This window comes from Pterocles gutturalis, unplaced genomic scaffold (assembly GCF_000699245.1).
Source record: "Pterocles gutturalis isolate BGI_N339 unplaced genomic scaffold, ASM69924v1 Scaffold49876, whole genome shotgun sequence".
NCBI classification, from domain to species: Eukaryota; Metazoa; Chordata; class Aves; order Pterocliformes; family Pteroclidae; genus Pterocles; species Pterocles gutturalis.
In genome coordinates this window covers 1-17,449 of record NW_010107287.1, presented here as the reverse complement: position 1 = coordinate 17,449, position 17,449 = coordinate 1, and the positions used below count along the sequence as shown (strand labels likewise).

At 46.8% G+C, this 17,449-nt stretch overlaps 1 protein-coding gene across 1 annotated transcript; it reads left to right on the top strand.

The window, feature by feature from the left end:
- Nucleotides 1-337: 337 nt before the first annotated feature.
- On the top strand, nt 338-17,439 carry CECR2 (cat eye syndrome chromosome region, candidate 2; the record flags this gene model as incomplete). The annotated part of the gene is made up of 12 exons (XM_010088041.1): nt 338-442; nt 1,059-1,108; nt 3,449-3,618; nt 4,351-4,428; nt 9,193-9,349; nt 13,155-13,284; nt 13,579-13,616; nt 13,711-13,802; nt 14,088-14,214; nt 15,597-16,024; nt 17,137-17,265; nt 17,387-17,439. Coding segments are annotated over 12 exons (1,557 nt in total), but the record flags the coding sequence as incomplete, so codon positions are not given.
- Nucleotides 17,440-17,449: the final 10 nt, after the last annotated feature.

The following is a 17,449-nucleotide window of genomic DNA, read 5'->3' as shown; positions in this document are numbered from 1 at the left end:
TTGCCAAGCAGACTGCGAGCTGCCCCGCGTCACACATTGTGTCAGAGCCAGCCTTCAGCCTTTGTGGCACCAGGAGAGCCTGCTGTGGGAGCGATGCTGCCTGCCCTACCACATTCCTCCCCGTCTGCCCCGCACCGTGCCGACGGCTCCCAGATCAGGCTCCCAGCCAGTGGGAATCCCTCCTCTCCTCCCCTCCCTGTCCCACTGCTGCTCTGATTTAATCCCTCCTTTGGTCAGGTTCCTAGCAGCTGTTCCTATTTCCCTGCCCTTCTCCCATCTTGCCAGCCACAGTTCCCTTGCTCAGCAGATACTTGATGGTGGTTTTGCCATTTTGCAGGGAGTGCGTGGGGCAAACAAACACCCCAAATGTTCCTGGGAAAACGGGCAAGAGACGAGGGCGACCCCCAAAGCGGAAAAAACTATTGGAAGAAAATTTACTGAGGTATGGAAAGCCTCTTCCTGCAACAGATATGAAACGCATCTGTTCCCAGAGGGAAGTATCATGTACTTCTGGGGTTCCCCCGATAAGTATGTTTATAGCATGCAGACATTATTTCAATGCATCTCTGAAGTGAAGCAAGCTCAGACTTGGTGGATGCTTTGATCACCCTCCAAAGAAAATTCTGACTCTGCTGGAAGCCAAGTTTGGTGAAACAGTGGGTATCACTCTTCCAACCACCTCACTTCAGATGTAGTTCCTCTGTGCAGTGCTAGGGGATATGCTCCTGATAAAGAACACTTTCACTGCCTAGCACTTGAAGCCAAAAATCCTGGCCACTTGAGCCAGTATAGATTTTGGGATGCTTCCCTTAAGAATTGAAATACTGTCCTTGCCAAACTCCAGCCCGCACCCTTCACTTCTTAAAATTTTATGAAGCTATGATAAATATATATGTGAATATATGTGTGGAACATGTGTTCTGCATGCTGTTTTTTTTCATGGTTTTGCTGTGCATTGAATAATTGTTGTGTCCTCCCTTCTCCTCAAAAGCACCTGCATTTCAGCAATGTGAAGTAATGTATTTATTGTATCACTCCTTCTCTTTCTTTTTTGGCAGGGAGAAGGCAGAAGAGAACTTGCTAATCCACGAGACTCAGATAAGAAATGGTAAAGAGATTTTGTGAGGTCAGGGTTGATATGATCGGCTAACACGGCTCCTAAATTATCAAAGCCTGGAGAGATGCCTTTCTTGGGAAAGGGAGAGTCTTTCTACCAGTGGTTGGGGCTAAGTTTGGAAGGCGGGGTTGGTGTTACAGGCTGCCTTTCAGCTGGGAGCCTGGGCACCTGCAGGCTTCCTATCTTATCATGGATTAGTTTGGATGAAGAAATGTAACGTCTTGGGTTACACTAGGCCTTGGGGGCCCACCTACTCACTAAAGTTGATGAAATTGGGCTCTGAATGGCCCTTGCTCCTCCGGGAATGAGGAACACAAGCCGCTGTTTGTAGCAGCTGTTTTTTGGGGGGGCTGGGAAGAGAGTAGTGTCAGTGATGCCAAGACAGGGAAGGAAGAACCTTTTTGATTCTCCTTACCTCTCCCTCCTGGTGGCCATTGGGTGGCTGAGCTTGGTAAATTATGTCTTGCGGATATCCACCCCAGGGTTAACAAGGCAAGCAGAAAAAGCAAGTTGGCAACATAGTGTGAAAGTAAGTCTGAGAGGATTGGGACTCATTTTTTATACATGCAGATCCATTGGCTTCCACATAACCCAGGGGCTCAGCCTACCCATTGCCCCACAATCAAAGGCAAGGGTGGTATTTTCTGTCCCATGCCTCCTTCGCTTCATGGTTTGTCTTCAGATTTCCTGGCAGCTGCTTCGGAGCTGGGCAGCAGAGCCAGAGCAACACCCATGAGATGCTGGGGGTTTTATCAGATCTTTGTCTTTCAGCAAATTGTGTCACCTCACCTGCGGAGTAATCTGGTGGCACAAAGCAGTGCCTTAGTCCTGGTTGCTTTTGAAACAAGTTGCCCATCGGCAGCTAGCAAGGGAAGGGGAAACGAGGGGACAGGCTCTGGGGGCAGTGTGCAGGTAAGCTTCACACTGCAGGCAGGCAGGGGACAGCTTTGCATAGCCAGGGCCACAAAAACCAGCACATGGTTGGTCCTTCACCATCCCAGTTACAAGTCCCCAGTACTTTAACTTGAGCTGAAACTAAGGGCAGGCTAAGCTGCATGCTGGCCTGTAACCCGGAGCTAGCACACACTTGCTCTGTGCCACTGCTGCAGCACGGAGGTTTCTGACAGAGGGCAGGTGACTGGAGGGTGACTGCAGCTCTCCAGTCTTCCTGGGGCAACCTGATAGCTCATAGGCCAGAGCTGCTGGCAGCTCAAAGCCAGAAAGGGCCCAGGGTCAGGTTCAGAGATAAAAGGGCTCTGTTTTTTGCTTCTTTATATTTTTCATAGTTAATTTGCTTGAAAATGCAGTGAGAAGCTGCATGACATCTGTCAATGGGGGTGGTGACCATTACTTTCTTTCCAGTAGCCTGTGGTTAGCTCTAAAAAAGTCTAGAGGGAGCTGAGAACCTCTCAGCCTGAATGGTTTTGAACCAATGTCATCCCCCTCCCCAAAAATGGGCCACAGCTTTTTTTGCTTAGAGAGTGTCCTTGGGCAAAAGTATGCAAGTTGCAACCCATGAGGCTTCTCTGCTCTTGTGTAAACATTTGTGGAGCAGGAACCACATTCCCTCTCTCCAGGTGGGTGTTCCAACCACCATGAGAGAAAGTCCTTCCTTTGCAATTAGTATTCAAATGTTTCACACAAGGCAGAACAGCTCAGAGTGTCTTGGTAGTTGGAACATGCTTTAGAGCAGTGGGAGATCTGCTTCAGATTGCACTCTGGATCGAGCAGGGATGGGATGTGAACTTTCGGAACTTCCCTCTCATCTGGCAGCCTGATGAAGCCCATCCTTCACTTCCTCTGCTGCTCTTTCAAGTACCTGCAAACAAAATGTTTCATTTAGGGAGAATGGGAGGTTTTATTCACCACAGTAAAGGTTTGCAGTGCTTTAAAAAAAAAAAAAAAAGGAAAAAATGGGCTTATTTCAAATAACATTAATTTTCAATGTTTTTCTTCTGCTGCCAGACTAAATCGGACATTTGCATTACCCTATGTCTTGCTCTGGCTGACAGCCTCCACTACAAGAAACAAATCCTTTTCTTTGGTCCGTCAGAACTGGAATGGAGGCTTGCTACAGGGATGTCACACTACCCATGTGTTGCAAAGTGCCACCATTACTTCTTCACCTGTGTACTTCCTCTGTGTCTTGGCATCACTTTCAGTGTTGCTAGGGGAGGTAGCAATGCTTCTGGTGGGTCAAGAGAGTCTTGGGTCTTTGGGTCTCTAGCAAAGAGCATGTTTCTCATAACAGTGGCCATTGTCAGTATCTTTTGCTCTTCCTGAGCCCTGTCATAGCTGCTGTGGAGATAACATCCTTTCACGTTGTTGAAGGGTCCCAAGGGCCTGGCCGTGGGACATGGTGGCTGCTGTGTCAGACGGAAGAGGAGTGGAGGCAGGTCACAGAGAGCTTCAGAGAGAGGACTTCCCTTAGAGAGCGGCAGCTCTACAAACTCTTGAGTGAAGACTTCCTGCCGGAGATCTGCAACATGATTGCACAGAAGGTGAGGAGACATGACATCCTGTTTACCTCTCTTTGACTGCTTCCAAGAGCATGGACATTTGCTGATTGAAGGAGAGCTAAATCCAAGCAGTCCTCATCCCCTCCTGCTCCCCCCGCCTTCAGCCTGCAACTGTCATGGAAGCGGGGGCTGTTTGGTTTGTCTATGGGGAGAAAGACTCTTCCCCCATGGAGTGGCAGGGCTAGAGTTTGTTCGTGATTGCATGGCAGTGTAGGTAGGATGGCTGAAGGGGTTACTGTCTTCAGCTGTGTTCTGTGTCGCTTTTCTGCTAGCAGGGAATCTGTCTGCTTTTGAACTGCTGCGATTTACAGCCTAGCTTTTCTCTGCAAACTACCTCTGATTGCACTTTTACTGCTGTTTCTCAGCTGGCTTTGCTGAAGGGGCAGTGGCTGCTTTAGCTGTCCTAGCTGAATCTGCTTGAGCTGGTGTGTCAGAGCCCTGAAACTCCAAAGGGTATTTTCTGTCAACTGAATGTTTTCAGGTGGGACAGATTTGGAATGGGATCCTGCGGCTAAGATGGCTTTGTAAAATGGGCTCTGCCGTCAGCGTGATGTTCTTGGATTGAGTTCAGTTTGCTTGTTTGCTACCCTTGTAAAGCAAATAGGGATTTCATGGTCACTTCTAGCCCCCAGAGTTTCTCCTACCACTATCACCTATGTGCCCTAATTTCCTCCACTTTCTTTTTCCTTCCCTCAATTCTCAACCCTGTTTCAGGAGAAGCGTCTGCAGCGGACAGAGTTTTCTCCCAGGTGGATGTCTGACCATCAGCCCATCAAACCAATCAAGCAGGAGGTGAGGGGGGGTGCGAGGGGGAGGATGACAGAGGGAGGTGAAAGCAGATGCCTCCTGGGGGAAAAAATAAACCGCAGCATCGCTATTCAGTGGGAAGGAGTAGTTTGAAAGTGCTTGTGTTGAAAGAGAGAGATGGGTGGTAATGCCTGTCAAAGGCAGGCTGACACTCCGGGTTTCTATGGCGAGCAGGGAGGTGCTGCCCTCTGGATGGCAGAGGTAACTGGCCTCGCCGCAGACTCTGGTGCAGCTGCATATGGAAATCTGCACTCAGTCTGAGGAATTCCACTTCAATGAAAGTGCTGGCACATTCGAGGCAGTTCAAAGAAAAGTTGAAGAAGGATGAGAGGGCTAGAAGAACCGGCTTACAAAGGGAAATGACAGAAATTCAGCCAAGGGGAAAACGTGAGGCTGCAAACACATGAGAATGTAGATAGTGCAGAGGGAGAGAAGAATGACTGATGCAGTATGGCGCTGAGCTAGGAGGGGGTCAGCTGGAAATGGAAGTCACAAGTTAGGCTGCTCAGAGAAATGCTTATCGAACTGCAGCCGTGTTGGCTGAAATGGCTCTTCCCGTGCCTCTTCACCCTCATCTCCTCTCCACCCCATCAGTGTAACAGCGCTGCCGCTTGCGGGTCTGTGCAGTGAACCAGACCCAGGAAAATGACTGGAGTTAAATATAACCTTTTTCTTTGGTCACGGTTATTTTTAACGTAGATCAGCTTTCCGATCCAGTTCACCACGCAGCCCCCAACAGTCACGTTGGCACAGCCAGGGGCATGGTACGGTGGAGATGGGGGATCTTTGAACTGGCAACTGCTACCCAAAGCAATCGGTCAGGCAACATGGGACTATCTTAGGAGGAAATAATTGGCTTGATTCTATCAGGCCATGGCATAATCTCTCACTGTAGATGTAATGAAAATGTAGTTACCTGGTGTTTTGTCAAACCCTGGGAAATTAAACTGCAGGGAATATTCCACGTGAGCCAGGGCCAGGAGTTCCTGCAAAACAAAGGAGAAAGTGCAGTTCTTCGCAATAAATATAATTACTTAGAGAAATAAAAGGAAGGAAGGATCTCTCATCATGCTGCAGATAAAAGCCTGCTGAGAGGAAAATAAGACCCCAGCGATGGTCAGTTTGGGGCCTGAATTGCTCTCTGCAAAGCCCACCATGCAGGAAGCGCAAGGACACATGTTTGCTCGCAGGCAGCAGAAATCCCAGAGGAGGAGGGGAGTGGGAAACACATGGAGCCTGAATGATGCTAATCAGTACCGCAGGTGCTCCAGGTCTGCGGTGGCAGAGGGCTGTTAATTGCTGCCTGTGGGACAGTGAAACATTTCCAGGGAGCGGGGGGACCCTCTTGGCACCTGCTGCGCCAGGGCGCAGGGAGACAGCTAACGCAAGGGTGAGGGCATCCATGCCGGCTCCCCAGCAGGCCGTGGCAATCATCCCTGCCACAGGGGAGCCAGGGAAATTGCCACCATGTCTGATGGCTTGATTGCCCAGTGAGAGGTGGGCAGCAGGCGAGTCTAGGGGAGAAAACTTCAGCCCAGTGTAGGGGTGACCCACTTCCTCCCAGCTCCATGAGCTGGATGCCGCTTTGGTCTAAGATATAAGTGCTCCGTAGGCTTCTAATCCTGTGGGGGATTTCTCAACAGGTGGTTCAGATTAGCTCCTCATTAAAGAGCCGCCTGAGTAGCACCTTCATTAGGGTAGTGCTGCGGAAACTGGAGTAGGGAAGGTCTGGAGAATGAGAGGTTGGGGCGTGCGCCTGGAGGGGGCTGGGGTGCCTGGGCCACCATGCCTCCTGGCCTTCTGCCCCCGAAGTCTTATACCTAGTGTCTAGAGAGCAAAGCAAAAGGCAGAAGTTTGTCCCTTTCGGGGTCTCAGTGAGGGGAGACAGTTATGTTGTGTCCTGGAGTGCTCTCTGGCGGAGGGAAGGAGGTGGTGATGCCATGGTCACAGATGCTACGGGTGTATTTTATCCTCTGAGTAGGGAGGAAGCTGAAGAAACGTCCCTTTGCCATCTCTTAGGTCAGGAAGGAAGTTTTAACTTGTGTTGGGTTCTTGTTTTTATTGTTCCAATAGGTGTCCGCTTCCATCACATCTAGTAAGAATTTACTTGTTTGTGTTTGCTTATTTTTTGAATCTTGAATTGAGCACCTTCATCTCAGGCACCAGGCAGTAGGTTTTGTCTGAAGTGTCTCAAAGAGCCTATGCCAGGATTGCTGCTGCCCTGCAAGCGCTGCAGGGAGCGAGTGCAGTTGTGGGTGTCTGCTACAGTCCTTGGTGTCAGCTACATTGTGTTTGTGGTTTCTGCTTTTCCCTTTTTTTCTTTTCCTAGATCTTCTAGGATGACATCCTCTCCTTTACTTAAAATTGTCTCGTTGCTTTGTTGATGCCATATTTGTGGTGGGTTGATCTGGAACGTTCTATGGATTCTGTGTCATGCCATTACAGTATAGGGTGCTGAATGCACCCTGCAGGCTTGGAGAGGTCCTGGTGTGAGCACTGCAGGTTGGATGGTGTGTTCATGTTTCCATAGAACATGAATGGTGGAAGCTGTATGAATCCAGAGGAAGGGAAGGTCTGATCTGTGCACCAACAGTTGAAGAAATTACTGTGGCATGCCAGGCTGGCTTAGATCTACTGGCTGGAGAATCTAAAGGCTGATAGTCATATCCTCAATAACATTTCTTGGTGTACCAACTTCTGGTGGCTGGTTCCTGCTCACCTCTTTCTCTTCTAATTGCTGCAGAACCTGACTTTTTTGGTTCCCACTACAATTTAAAGGTTGATCAAAAAAGTTAGGGGAAAACTGTTTGACAACGTTCAGGGTGAGGCTTGAAAGGAAGTTGTTTGCAGTGCATGAGTAGAAAAATCATATGGTAGAGCAATGGAGACAGGGATATGAAGAGAATCAAAAACGGAAATGTAGAACCTGATTCTGTAGGTTCTTGACCTCTTGTACTTGGCATAGTAGTTTCAGTCCTGGGCATCCTAGTGTTTGGATATTGACCAGTTGGAGGAAAGGTCCGAGAGAGCAGCTGGAATGATTAGGGACCTGGAAGGATTGCATTGTAAAGAAAAGTTCAACCTAATTACAGAAGCGTGGGAGTTTTGCATAAGTGTCTGAGAAAGCCCATGAAGGTTGGAATGTGGCTGAAGAAGTAAATTTATGCTCACCCGGAAAAGCGTAACTAGAAATAATTGGATGGAATGAGGGGATAAGAAATTAACTTTAGACTGAACATGAGGAGAAGCTGGATAACCTAAAGGCATGTGGACTCACAGAATGATTTCCCTAGGAAAGGGGTAGAAGAGTGAAGTACTAATATTTGTCAAAGATCTAAAAAGGAAGATTCCCTTGTGGTGAGATCATGCTGTGGGTTTCACCTAAAAAGATGAGCACAGAATAGGTGTTTTTGCTGTCCAGTCTGTCCCTAAATACAGGATATGGTTCTAATGTCATCAAGAGTCCCATCGTCCTCTCTTGGACACTCCTTTGTGGCTGTTGGTTGTTGAAGCATAATTCTCTTAATGTATTGTTGCTGCTGGAAACGGGAAATACTTGAAGTTTGTCCATGGAGAGCTGCAAGGGAAGATTGTAAGGCAGAGGAGAAATAAACGGGACAGTGAAAACAGACAACATTTCTAGGCATTTATCAAAACACCCTGAGGTTTCACTTCTAGGCAATGAAACAACAACAAAATAGTAATCATGGTGCCAGATTTTTTCTGGGGATTAATAATGGGCCTGGAGAAGTTGATGGTCTGAGCAGCAACCAAGGGACCCCAGCTGATTGCTAATCCTCAGGAAATGCTTTCTGCTTAAGTGGTGGTTGCTGGTTATTCCCTGAAAATGAAGGTCGAAAAAACTGTAAGCACACTGTTCTTTTCTGGTCGATGTTCCCTGCTGAAAGAGCACTCATACCTCGGTCTTGCAGAAATCAAGAGAGGTGGGAGCGGCTGGTGGCTGACCAATTCATTTGTCTCTTAATTAAATTAAGCTAATATAGGTAATTCCACACTGCCATATACATATACCTCACACTTTATTGGAGAAATAGGAGCAGGCGATCCCTGGTCTGGGAAGCCTGCAGTCTACGTGGGATCAAACAGAGCCTTGCAGCCTGCTGGCAGTGGGAAGGTGAGGACGTGGGGCAATAAAGAGCCAGATGTCCTTGAATGAGAAAACTCATCGCTGGACCCAGCAGGAAAATTGTCCAAACAAGCAAGCAAGAGACAGTTCAGGAGAAATTAGCACACAGAAATATGGTGACTCTTATTTTGAACAGGAAAGGAAAACATTCCAAGTGGTACCTTGGTACAAGGCTGTACCTGTCTCTTTTCCTATCCTAAGTACCCTGTTTTATATCAGGGTAGTCCTTTCTACTCACGCAGGTAACTCTGGATGGGGTAGAGGTCTTGTGTAAGGTTGTCAGCAGTGCCGGATCATTTGCCTGGAAGGGAAATAAACATGGTACATCCCTGGCAGAGTAGCAGATTGTCTAACCCATCGCTTCTCCTTCCTTTTTCCTGCATCAATAGGGTTTCCTTGCTTGACAAATAACTTTCCTTTACATGTTGCTTTTCATCCATGAATTAATATGTACAAATCCTTTTTTTTTTCCCCCCTTTTTTTTCCTCCCCCCCAGCCATTCACTGTAGGTATGCTTTAGTACTTGCTCAAAGTAAACCTGCCTGCGCTCAGACTTCAATAAGCCAATGCATTACAGTTTTTGGTGCATCATTTTGTCACAGGTAAACCCAAACATGCTGAGTTCGATGGAGAAGCAGAGGCGCAGGGAGGAAGAGGAGGAGCGACAAATCCTTATAGCAGTGCAGAAGAGGGAGCAGGAGCAGCTGCTAAAGGAGGAGAGGAAGAGAGAGATGGAAGAGAAAGTCAAAGCAGTGGAAGGTACGTGTGACCAGTGTGAAGCAGGGACAGAAGATTTCAAACTGAGATTGAGATATTGAATTAAGATCTGCCATTGGCATTCTTTCCCTGCCAGACATGCTAATGGGAATATCTTTTCTTGTATTTATCTCTGATAAATTGACTTGACTGTAGTTTCTTTTCCTTTGTCCATCTTGTTGTTGGTGGCTGTTCTCTGGTGCACCCTTCAGGTGTGTCTTCCTTGAATCACAGGGATTTTTTCCCTTGCCCCAGCTGTATTTTTCTCTTGCTGTTTGTGTTGCTCCTAAGTTCTCTTCACTTGTCTCCTCACTTGGATCCTCACGATTTTTCCTGTGTGCAGGATTAGCTGGCTTTGCTCCTGTTGAATAGCATTTGGTCCTTTTTAGCCTAATGCATGATGAAAGAAGGATTCACCCTGAGGAGAAAGGGAAGGGGGAAAATGTGGGAGTAGCAAGAGTAATATTTTTATATTGCTACAGGCCTCATCAGTTGGAGAACTAAAAATATAGGGACCAGGCTAAATAGAGCACTGGCAAGTAGCAACGTGAGGTGTTGGTCTTGTTTTTCCATGGTTTTGAATTAAATACTGGTTTATTTGCTACAGAACAGAAATGTTGTTCTGCAAGAAACAACTGTGTTGTGTTTAACACATCAGATCGAGGCACATACAGCAGGTGTTCAGCCAGTACAGGTAGGCACTGGTGTCTAAGAGCAGGCTCATTTCTGACCACCTTCTCTCTGTCAGCCTCCCTTACAGGGATTCCTTTATCTGCTTCTTCTGTTGCAGTGGCTGTCTGGGCTGTTGCAGTTCCAGGGAAACACTCAACATCTTTAGAAAACTGTGGTGGTAATGTGTGTCAGTGTCAGTATCATGAATCCTTACATGGATAAAGAATCAGAAAAGGAAAAACATGAAGTTCATGCAAACCTTGTAAACTTTCAAGATGAAACAGTCTGCTACCAGATGTTTGGCAGACCAGATGTTATCTAAGAATAGTTTCTTTTACCTGCTTACCTTTCTAACTTTTAGAAGATCCAATTACTTGCTTGGCCTTCATGTATTCCTGGTTGCCAGTCCTGGCTAATCTATTGCTTTAAACTGAGAATCATCCTGCTTCCAGATCTGCCACAGATATCTGTTTCACCTTGGCAAATTGCATATTCTCTGTGCTTTAATTGTCCATCTGTGTAGACAAAATTAATCTTGAAGAACCAGAAGAGCTACAAAGATAACTGTACCTGTATAAACCCAGGCCATTCTATGATTCTATGAAAAAGGTATTGGTTTGGTGTAAGACGTCTTTTTCTGGGTAAATGCAATCACTACATCATCTGATGCAAAGGCACCAGAGCCATTCAAAGAAACTACCATGGAGTTGGGCAGTGGACTGTTTTAAGCCAATGTAGCATACATAAGTGCTTTTCTTGGCAGAGATGCTTTTATTTTGGTTTGTGCAGTTTCTTTCAGTTTAGTTTAAATTTATCCTTGGTCAGTTTAGGCTAAGTCAGGCAACGTCTCCTTTTAAGCTGGTCCAAAAGCTGTTTAGAAAGGTTATTTAAATGGCTGACCTGTTCAGTTAAATCACTGCAATATTTTTCATGCCCAGAAACAGCAGCCATCCAGGTAAAACTTTGGCTTCTTAACCAGCTTTCCTTATTGCCAAGCACACCTTCCATTAGCATTTACTTTCACAACAGTTCTTGTGATGGACAGAAAGTTATTTGAAAATGAACTAATTTGTTTTGCTTGGTTCGGACTTGTAAAAAAACTGGACAGCTGTCAACAAAGATTTTAGGGGAGCGAAGATTTTCTTTTATTTTGCAGTTCTTTTGGGATTTCACATTCATTTTGTAACATCATCTGTAGAGGAGTGATGTGAAACACAGGGTGAAATATCTGCTCTCTGATGAACTTCATCAGCACTTCACTTGCTTCTCAGTTTTGGACTGTATGCCTGGTTTTAGATCACATTCCTGTTTCCAGTCTGGGATTTCACTTCCCCCAACTCCAACACACGCCCCAGGTAGAGAGCCTCCTGCTAGCCCCATCTGTACTTTTCAGAATTTATGAGTTAGAGCAGCTTTCTCGATTTCTACCACAACAGCAGGTTAGAATTTCTCAGTTCTCTTCCCAGATGCTGCTCCAATATTACCTCTCACACATATGACTTTGTAGCTGTTTGAGATACTTTTTAGAGCATGCCTTAGCTTTTGAAATCTGGCAGGTAGGACTCAACCCATGCCAACAGCATAGCGAGCTCTGCCAGTGATCTTTAACGTGCTATATTAATCACTTGCTGTGGTAGAGGGACCTACCATTAATCCTGACTGAGCTCCAGGGTAGCACTCCCCAATTGCTGTCTGTTGACCAGCTCAGATCCTCAGCAGGCATTGATGAACTTCTAAAATCTACATCAGCTTATCTCTTGGTTGCTTGGTTGCTGTTGTCATGAGGTTTTCCTTTTGCTGCCCAAATCAATGTTTTTCTTGGCTTTCTGGCTTAATGACATTATTATAGATGTCTAAGTGATGCTGATTTTATGAAAGAAGCATGCGATACTGACTGCTAACTGCACTTTGATGTTGGACTTCTCATCATTAAATGTTATCATAGATTCTTGACAGATTCTATAGGACATCTTAGATGCCAGTCCTGTCCTCCCAACTTCAGTGCTACCCAGAGTCTTCTAAGGGGAAATTTGTACTTTCTTTTACCAGTCTTTGACATACGTGGCCATGGACCTCCCTGGAAATACCCACCTTGTAGCTATTCCTAGTTTTCTTGTGCCATAAACCCCTGTCCCAAGTTTGGCTTTAACTGACAGAGAAAGACAGTAAAATAATACTCTTCCACCAGAGCTGGTGCTTGGGCCTTTGTCTGTGTTCCTAGAGGGTATTAGCCAAGTCTCCCCCATCTTTCTTTCACTCTGGGTGATCCTCTGCTGTGACCTGTTTTCTGGGGTGTTACTCCTATGATACCTCTCCTTGAACATTACGTTCTCAGACTTCTGTTCCTACAGAAAGTTGGTACAACCGCAGGTGGTTAGCAAGTCAAATGAATTCAGATTTCCTATAAGAAAAAGGAAATGAGGTTCATAAGAGCCCATAAACTTTCCATTATGAAGCAATCTGTTAGCCAGCTGTCTGGTTGCAAACCACAGGTTATATTACCAGCGTTGCTTCTTCCTGTCTCTCACCTCTTCAACTAAAGCTGTCCCAGTGGCCCTCCTATGTGGCAGTATGCTTGCTCTGTCTGCTGGCCATGAAGGCCTACCTGAACAATCTTCCCAAAGCTACCCATGGTGGCGAAGGATATTAATAACCCAAATTACTCATTGCCATCCAGCTGATAGAACTTCACCCTTCCCTCATCATTGCTCTTCATCTACTTCAGTGCAAAACCAGCTGCCTTGAGTTCACGTGGCTGAGGTGAAGCACCTAAAGGATGGTAACTTAACAAGCCAACTCTTTCCATAGGGCTGATCTATGTCTAGATCTGTGCATTGAATTTTGTACCACATCATGGTCAGGAATTAGTCTGGATTCTGGCTAAGGGAGCATCTGTATCGCAGTAATCCTTCAAAATCACTGCTAGTAAAGTCAAGGGGAAATGAAGAGGTGTGTTGATGGTGTGCTGTATTTTCACCTCCTCTGCTCCTGTGCTGTTGCTGCTTTTCCTGAAAGAACGAGAATATTTCACTTCACTGGAGTTCTTGAGAGTTGCCAGAGCTGGCTTTGTTCTCCCTGCAGGATCTTGACAGGGAGTGCTGAATGATTTTTCACCTCTCTCCCCTCCCCACTGCAGAACGGGCCAGGAGGAGGAAGCTTCGTGAAGAGCGGGCCTGGCTGCTGGCGCAGGGCAAGGAGCTCCCCCCTGAGCTTTCCCACTTGGATCCCAGTTCCCCTACCAGGGAAGAGCGAAGGACTAAGGATCTGTGAGTATGCAGCTGGGCATGCAGAATGTCGGTGCATTGAAGCTTACATAGTGAATACAGGGAGGAGAGGAGTGTGGTTGTTCACAGGAATGAGGAGGGAGAAGTCAGGTTGGAGAACAGCAAGGAGTAAGCTGAAAAACAGCTGGAGTTGGTCCACACTAGAGGAGTGTTTGGGACGAGGCCTATTTGTCAGTGTTGTGGCACTGTGGGTGGGGTGGAAGGGAAGATGAGGAACAAAAGCATACCTTATATGTCCTCAATCTGCATATTCACTGTTGTTATTTCCTCTTACAGCTTTGAACTGGACGATGAGTTCACGGCCATGTACAAAGGTTAGTCCTCCTGCCCCAGCTTTCCCCTTTGCATGACTTGAAATACTCCTGGGCGTGTGTGTGTAACCATTCGCCTTTCTTTTGTTACTGCCAGTTCTAGATGTGGTAAAGGCTCACAAGGACTCTTGGCCCTTCTTGGAGCCTGTCGATGAATCGTATGCTCCCAACTACTATCAGATCATTAAGGTACGGAGAGTGGTCCAGCTAGCTTGACTGATGCACTTTGTTGACTGGGATCCAGACTTTTAGAAGTGTGTTGAAGTTTTGTGGTCTGTGTTACCCTCACAGTCAAACTGCATGACTCCAGTAGTCCCTTCCAGCCTTACAAGTCAAGGAAACCAAAGATGAGAGGCTGCCTCTCAGGAGAGCAGCCTCTGCTCTCCATCTCCTCTCTGTGAAGAAGCTAGCTCTGCAACTTTGTAAACCTCGCTATGCTTGCTATAACTGAAGGGAGGTTTTGTTGCATTTCAGGCACCCATGGACATCTCTAGCATGGAGAAGAAGTTGAATGGAGGTCAGTACTGCACCAAGGAAGAATTTGTGGGTGATATGAAGACCATGTTCAGGAACTGTCTTAAGTACAATGGTGAAGGCAGTGGTAAGAGCAATAAATGCTAAGTTCATCTATTTGCAGTGCTGAGTCAAAACAAGCTGTTCTCCCTCTACTCATCAGTACTTGATTTGTGCTTATTCTCCTCCTAGATTTTTGGGAGGCCAGATGAAAGGGTAGGAGCTCCTCAGTATTAAGGTCTGGGGTTTCAGTGAGGTTTTTAGTACAATTTGGTCATGCTGAATTGGGGCGCAACATACTAAAGGACTCCCATGTTGGTAGATAGTGAAGGCAGAACATACGAGGATACATTTCTGAACTCTCCTTCATGTGGTTCTGTGTCTTGGTGTACTCCTTCATCTCATAATATCTAACACTTTGAAAAGCATTGGAGTCTGGTTAGCTCCCAGTGTTTGTTGACTACCACAGAAAAGTGAGGAAGGAACCAAGCTTGTAACCCTTTGTATGAAAAATGTAGGACTTAGGTTCCTTGGCCATTGAATGAACAACATGACTCTGCAAATGGGAAACCCTGGGTTTAATTGTCATGCCAATTAAAGTTCTGCATGTTGATTAGGTAAGAAATCAGTTCCCACATGGTGGGTCATCACTGCAGACCGTGTCTCACCAGCACAACCTTGAAAGGGAAAATAGAGCTACCTGGCTTGTCGCTGTGGGCCCCAAGTAAAAACATTCCAGTGCTGCCACTGGGAGAGCTGTTTCCCGAGGAACTTCTGGGTTAATTTAGTGTAAACAGCTGGACAGTCATTTGCTTCAAGCCCTTGTCATTAACACCCCTCATGTCTTTTCCTTCCTATCCTCTTTGACAAAACGTAGGAGCCCCTCTGAGCAAAACTGTCCTGTGGAAATGACACAATGGTGACACCGATGCTGGCAATACCTTTTGTGTCAGAGTCAGCAAGTGCTTTAGAAACTGCACGTGGACAAATACATTTGCTGATTTTCCTCTGTCTTCTAGCATACAACAGAGACTCGAACGAGTCCAAGAAAAGCCTCTGAATGTAATCAAATGGCATTGCTGGAAGTTCACGTTTCTTCTTTCAGCACTCTGCTGGCTAACTGCGCAGGTCACACATCTCTGCAAGCAGAGGTGGTGCTTCTCGTAATTTTTGGCATTATGCTGGAACACTGGGTTAATGCTGACTTTGCAAGCCATGCTGCTGATGGTACTTTGTCATACCTGTATGTATGCCTGTCCTCTGGTGGGGTTACTGAACAAATCTGATGCTGCATTGTTTATTGATTTCAAGAATGTAAACCAAAGCCAACTAGTTAGAAACAGAAACCTTCCTCAAAGAAACTTTGTGGAGGGCAGATGATTTATCTGATGGGGAAGGTCTGATGTTGCTTAATTGTTTCTTTCTATAAGGCTCTCTGTCCCTGATGTTGTTGGGGTTTTTTGACTGCAGAGTATACCAAGATGGCTTACAACTTAGAGAGGTGTTTCCACCGAGCAATGATGAAGCACTTCCCTGGGGAAGATGGAGATACAGATGAGGAGTTTTGGATCAGAGAAGACGGGAGACGAGAGAAGAGGAGCCGGCGAACTGGCCGCTCCAGCACAGGCAATGTTTGGACTCGGTCTCGAGACCCAGATGGACCAGGCAAGAGGCAGCAACGCCTGGAAAATGGAGGAAAACCTCCGCCATATCGAGCTACTTCCAGGGCTCCTGCTTCTTCCTCTTCTTCCTCCTCCTTCTCCTCATCCTCTGCAGAGGATTCAAGTGGCAACTCAATGCAGCCTCCTCGAGAAGTGGGCCCTTCCAATGGGCGAGGTTTCCCTCGCTCTCTGCAGTACAGTGGCATGCCCAGCCCAGTGCCACATCCTGGCCAGATGGTAAGGACCAGTTTCTGCTGTTCTTCACCCATCAGGCCTGCGGAGGGAGGGAGGTAAAGGGGAATGAAGCTCTCTACTGTGAAATCCCTGCTGTGTGGCAAGAACCTTTCCCCAGACATTAAGGGTTATTATGGTTTCTACAACGGAAACTTTTCAGCCCTTAGATTTTAACTGGTACAGTTTCTGTATTTGCCACACTAGCTGGGAACAGTCTCCTGACATTTCCTATGGCCAGCATGTCCCTGTGTGGGCTTGCACCAGCCCTGGCTCCTTCAGTTTTCTTCTCTACTTGGAAAGTTACCCCATTGTGTATTGAAAGCAGTCACATTTCCTCTCCTAACTTGCAGTTTACGATACTGAACAAGCCGGTCTTCTTTTGTCTCAATTGTTTACAGATGTCTGGTAACTTTGTGCCATCTGTGTAGTACAGCATTTTGTGCCTTGAGTATTTGTAAAAGCAGTAAACGAAATCAAACACAAGGCCACCCTAGACTGCAGCAGTGACCTCCCTTTAGCCCAACATTTCTTCTCTGAATGCCACCTGTTGTGCCTCCCCTCTGGGCTTTTCCTCACCCATCCTTCACTGCCTTTTCCATTTTAACCAGTAATGTCTTGTGGTGTGGTGTATCAGCTGCTCCTCTGAGATCCAAGCTACCCCTCGCCCTTTTAGCTAGAGATCAAACAAAATTTTTAGAGGGCTTCTTGTGCAAATAGAGGGGGGCAGTAGGAGGCGTGGAAGCAATTAATATTTTGAAGGAAGTCCAGCACATTTCCCAGGTGTCCTGCTCGTGTGCTCTTGTGGTCCACTCTTCTCCTTGGAGCAAACCACTGCTCCTTCCAATCTTCTTGCTTGCTCCCAAGTAGTTGGGTAGCAGGTGAGTGTTGTGACCTGAGCACAGGGACGCATGGCTGTAGTGTGAGAGAGTGGCTTTGACAGGGAAGCTGTGTCACCTCATAGGAAACAGAGTACAGGTTTTTCATGGTATCTCCAAAAAGGCCATATGCTTATCTGTGTGGTTCCTCCAGCCTTGACTTTCTCTCACCTGCAGCAGCTCTGCTGCTTTCCTGTGCTTCACAAATCATTTTATTTCTTCCTCCCACACCCCTCCCAGAGACCAGCCATTCCAGGAACGTTTGGTCCCCTGCGCGGATCAGATCCCACAAAACTGTACGGCTCGCCACGAGTGCCTGAGCCCCATCCTGGAGACCCAGTCCAGCAGCACCAGCACTTTGCCATGCAGGTAAGAAAAGTTACAGCCAAGGGATCATGCACCCCAGGACCTGCAGGTCTCCTCCACTGCTTTGTGTGTTTGCTCTCACCAAAGACCCAACTCATCTCTCTCTCTTCCGCCTCCTTCCCAGCCGGTCGTGGGACTGAGCGAGCACCGCGGGCACAGGCTGGCTGCCCCAGAGAAGCAAGCCTGC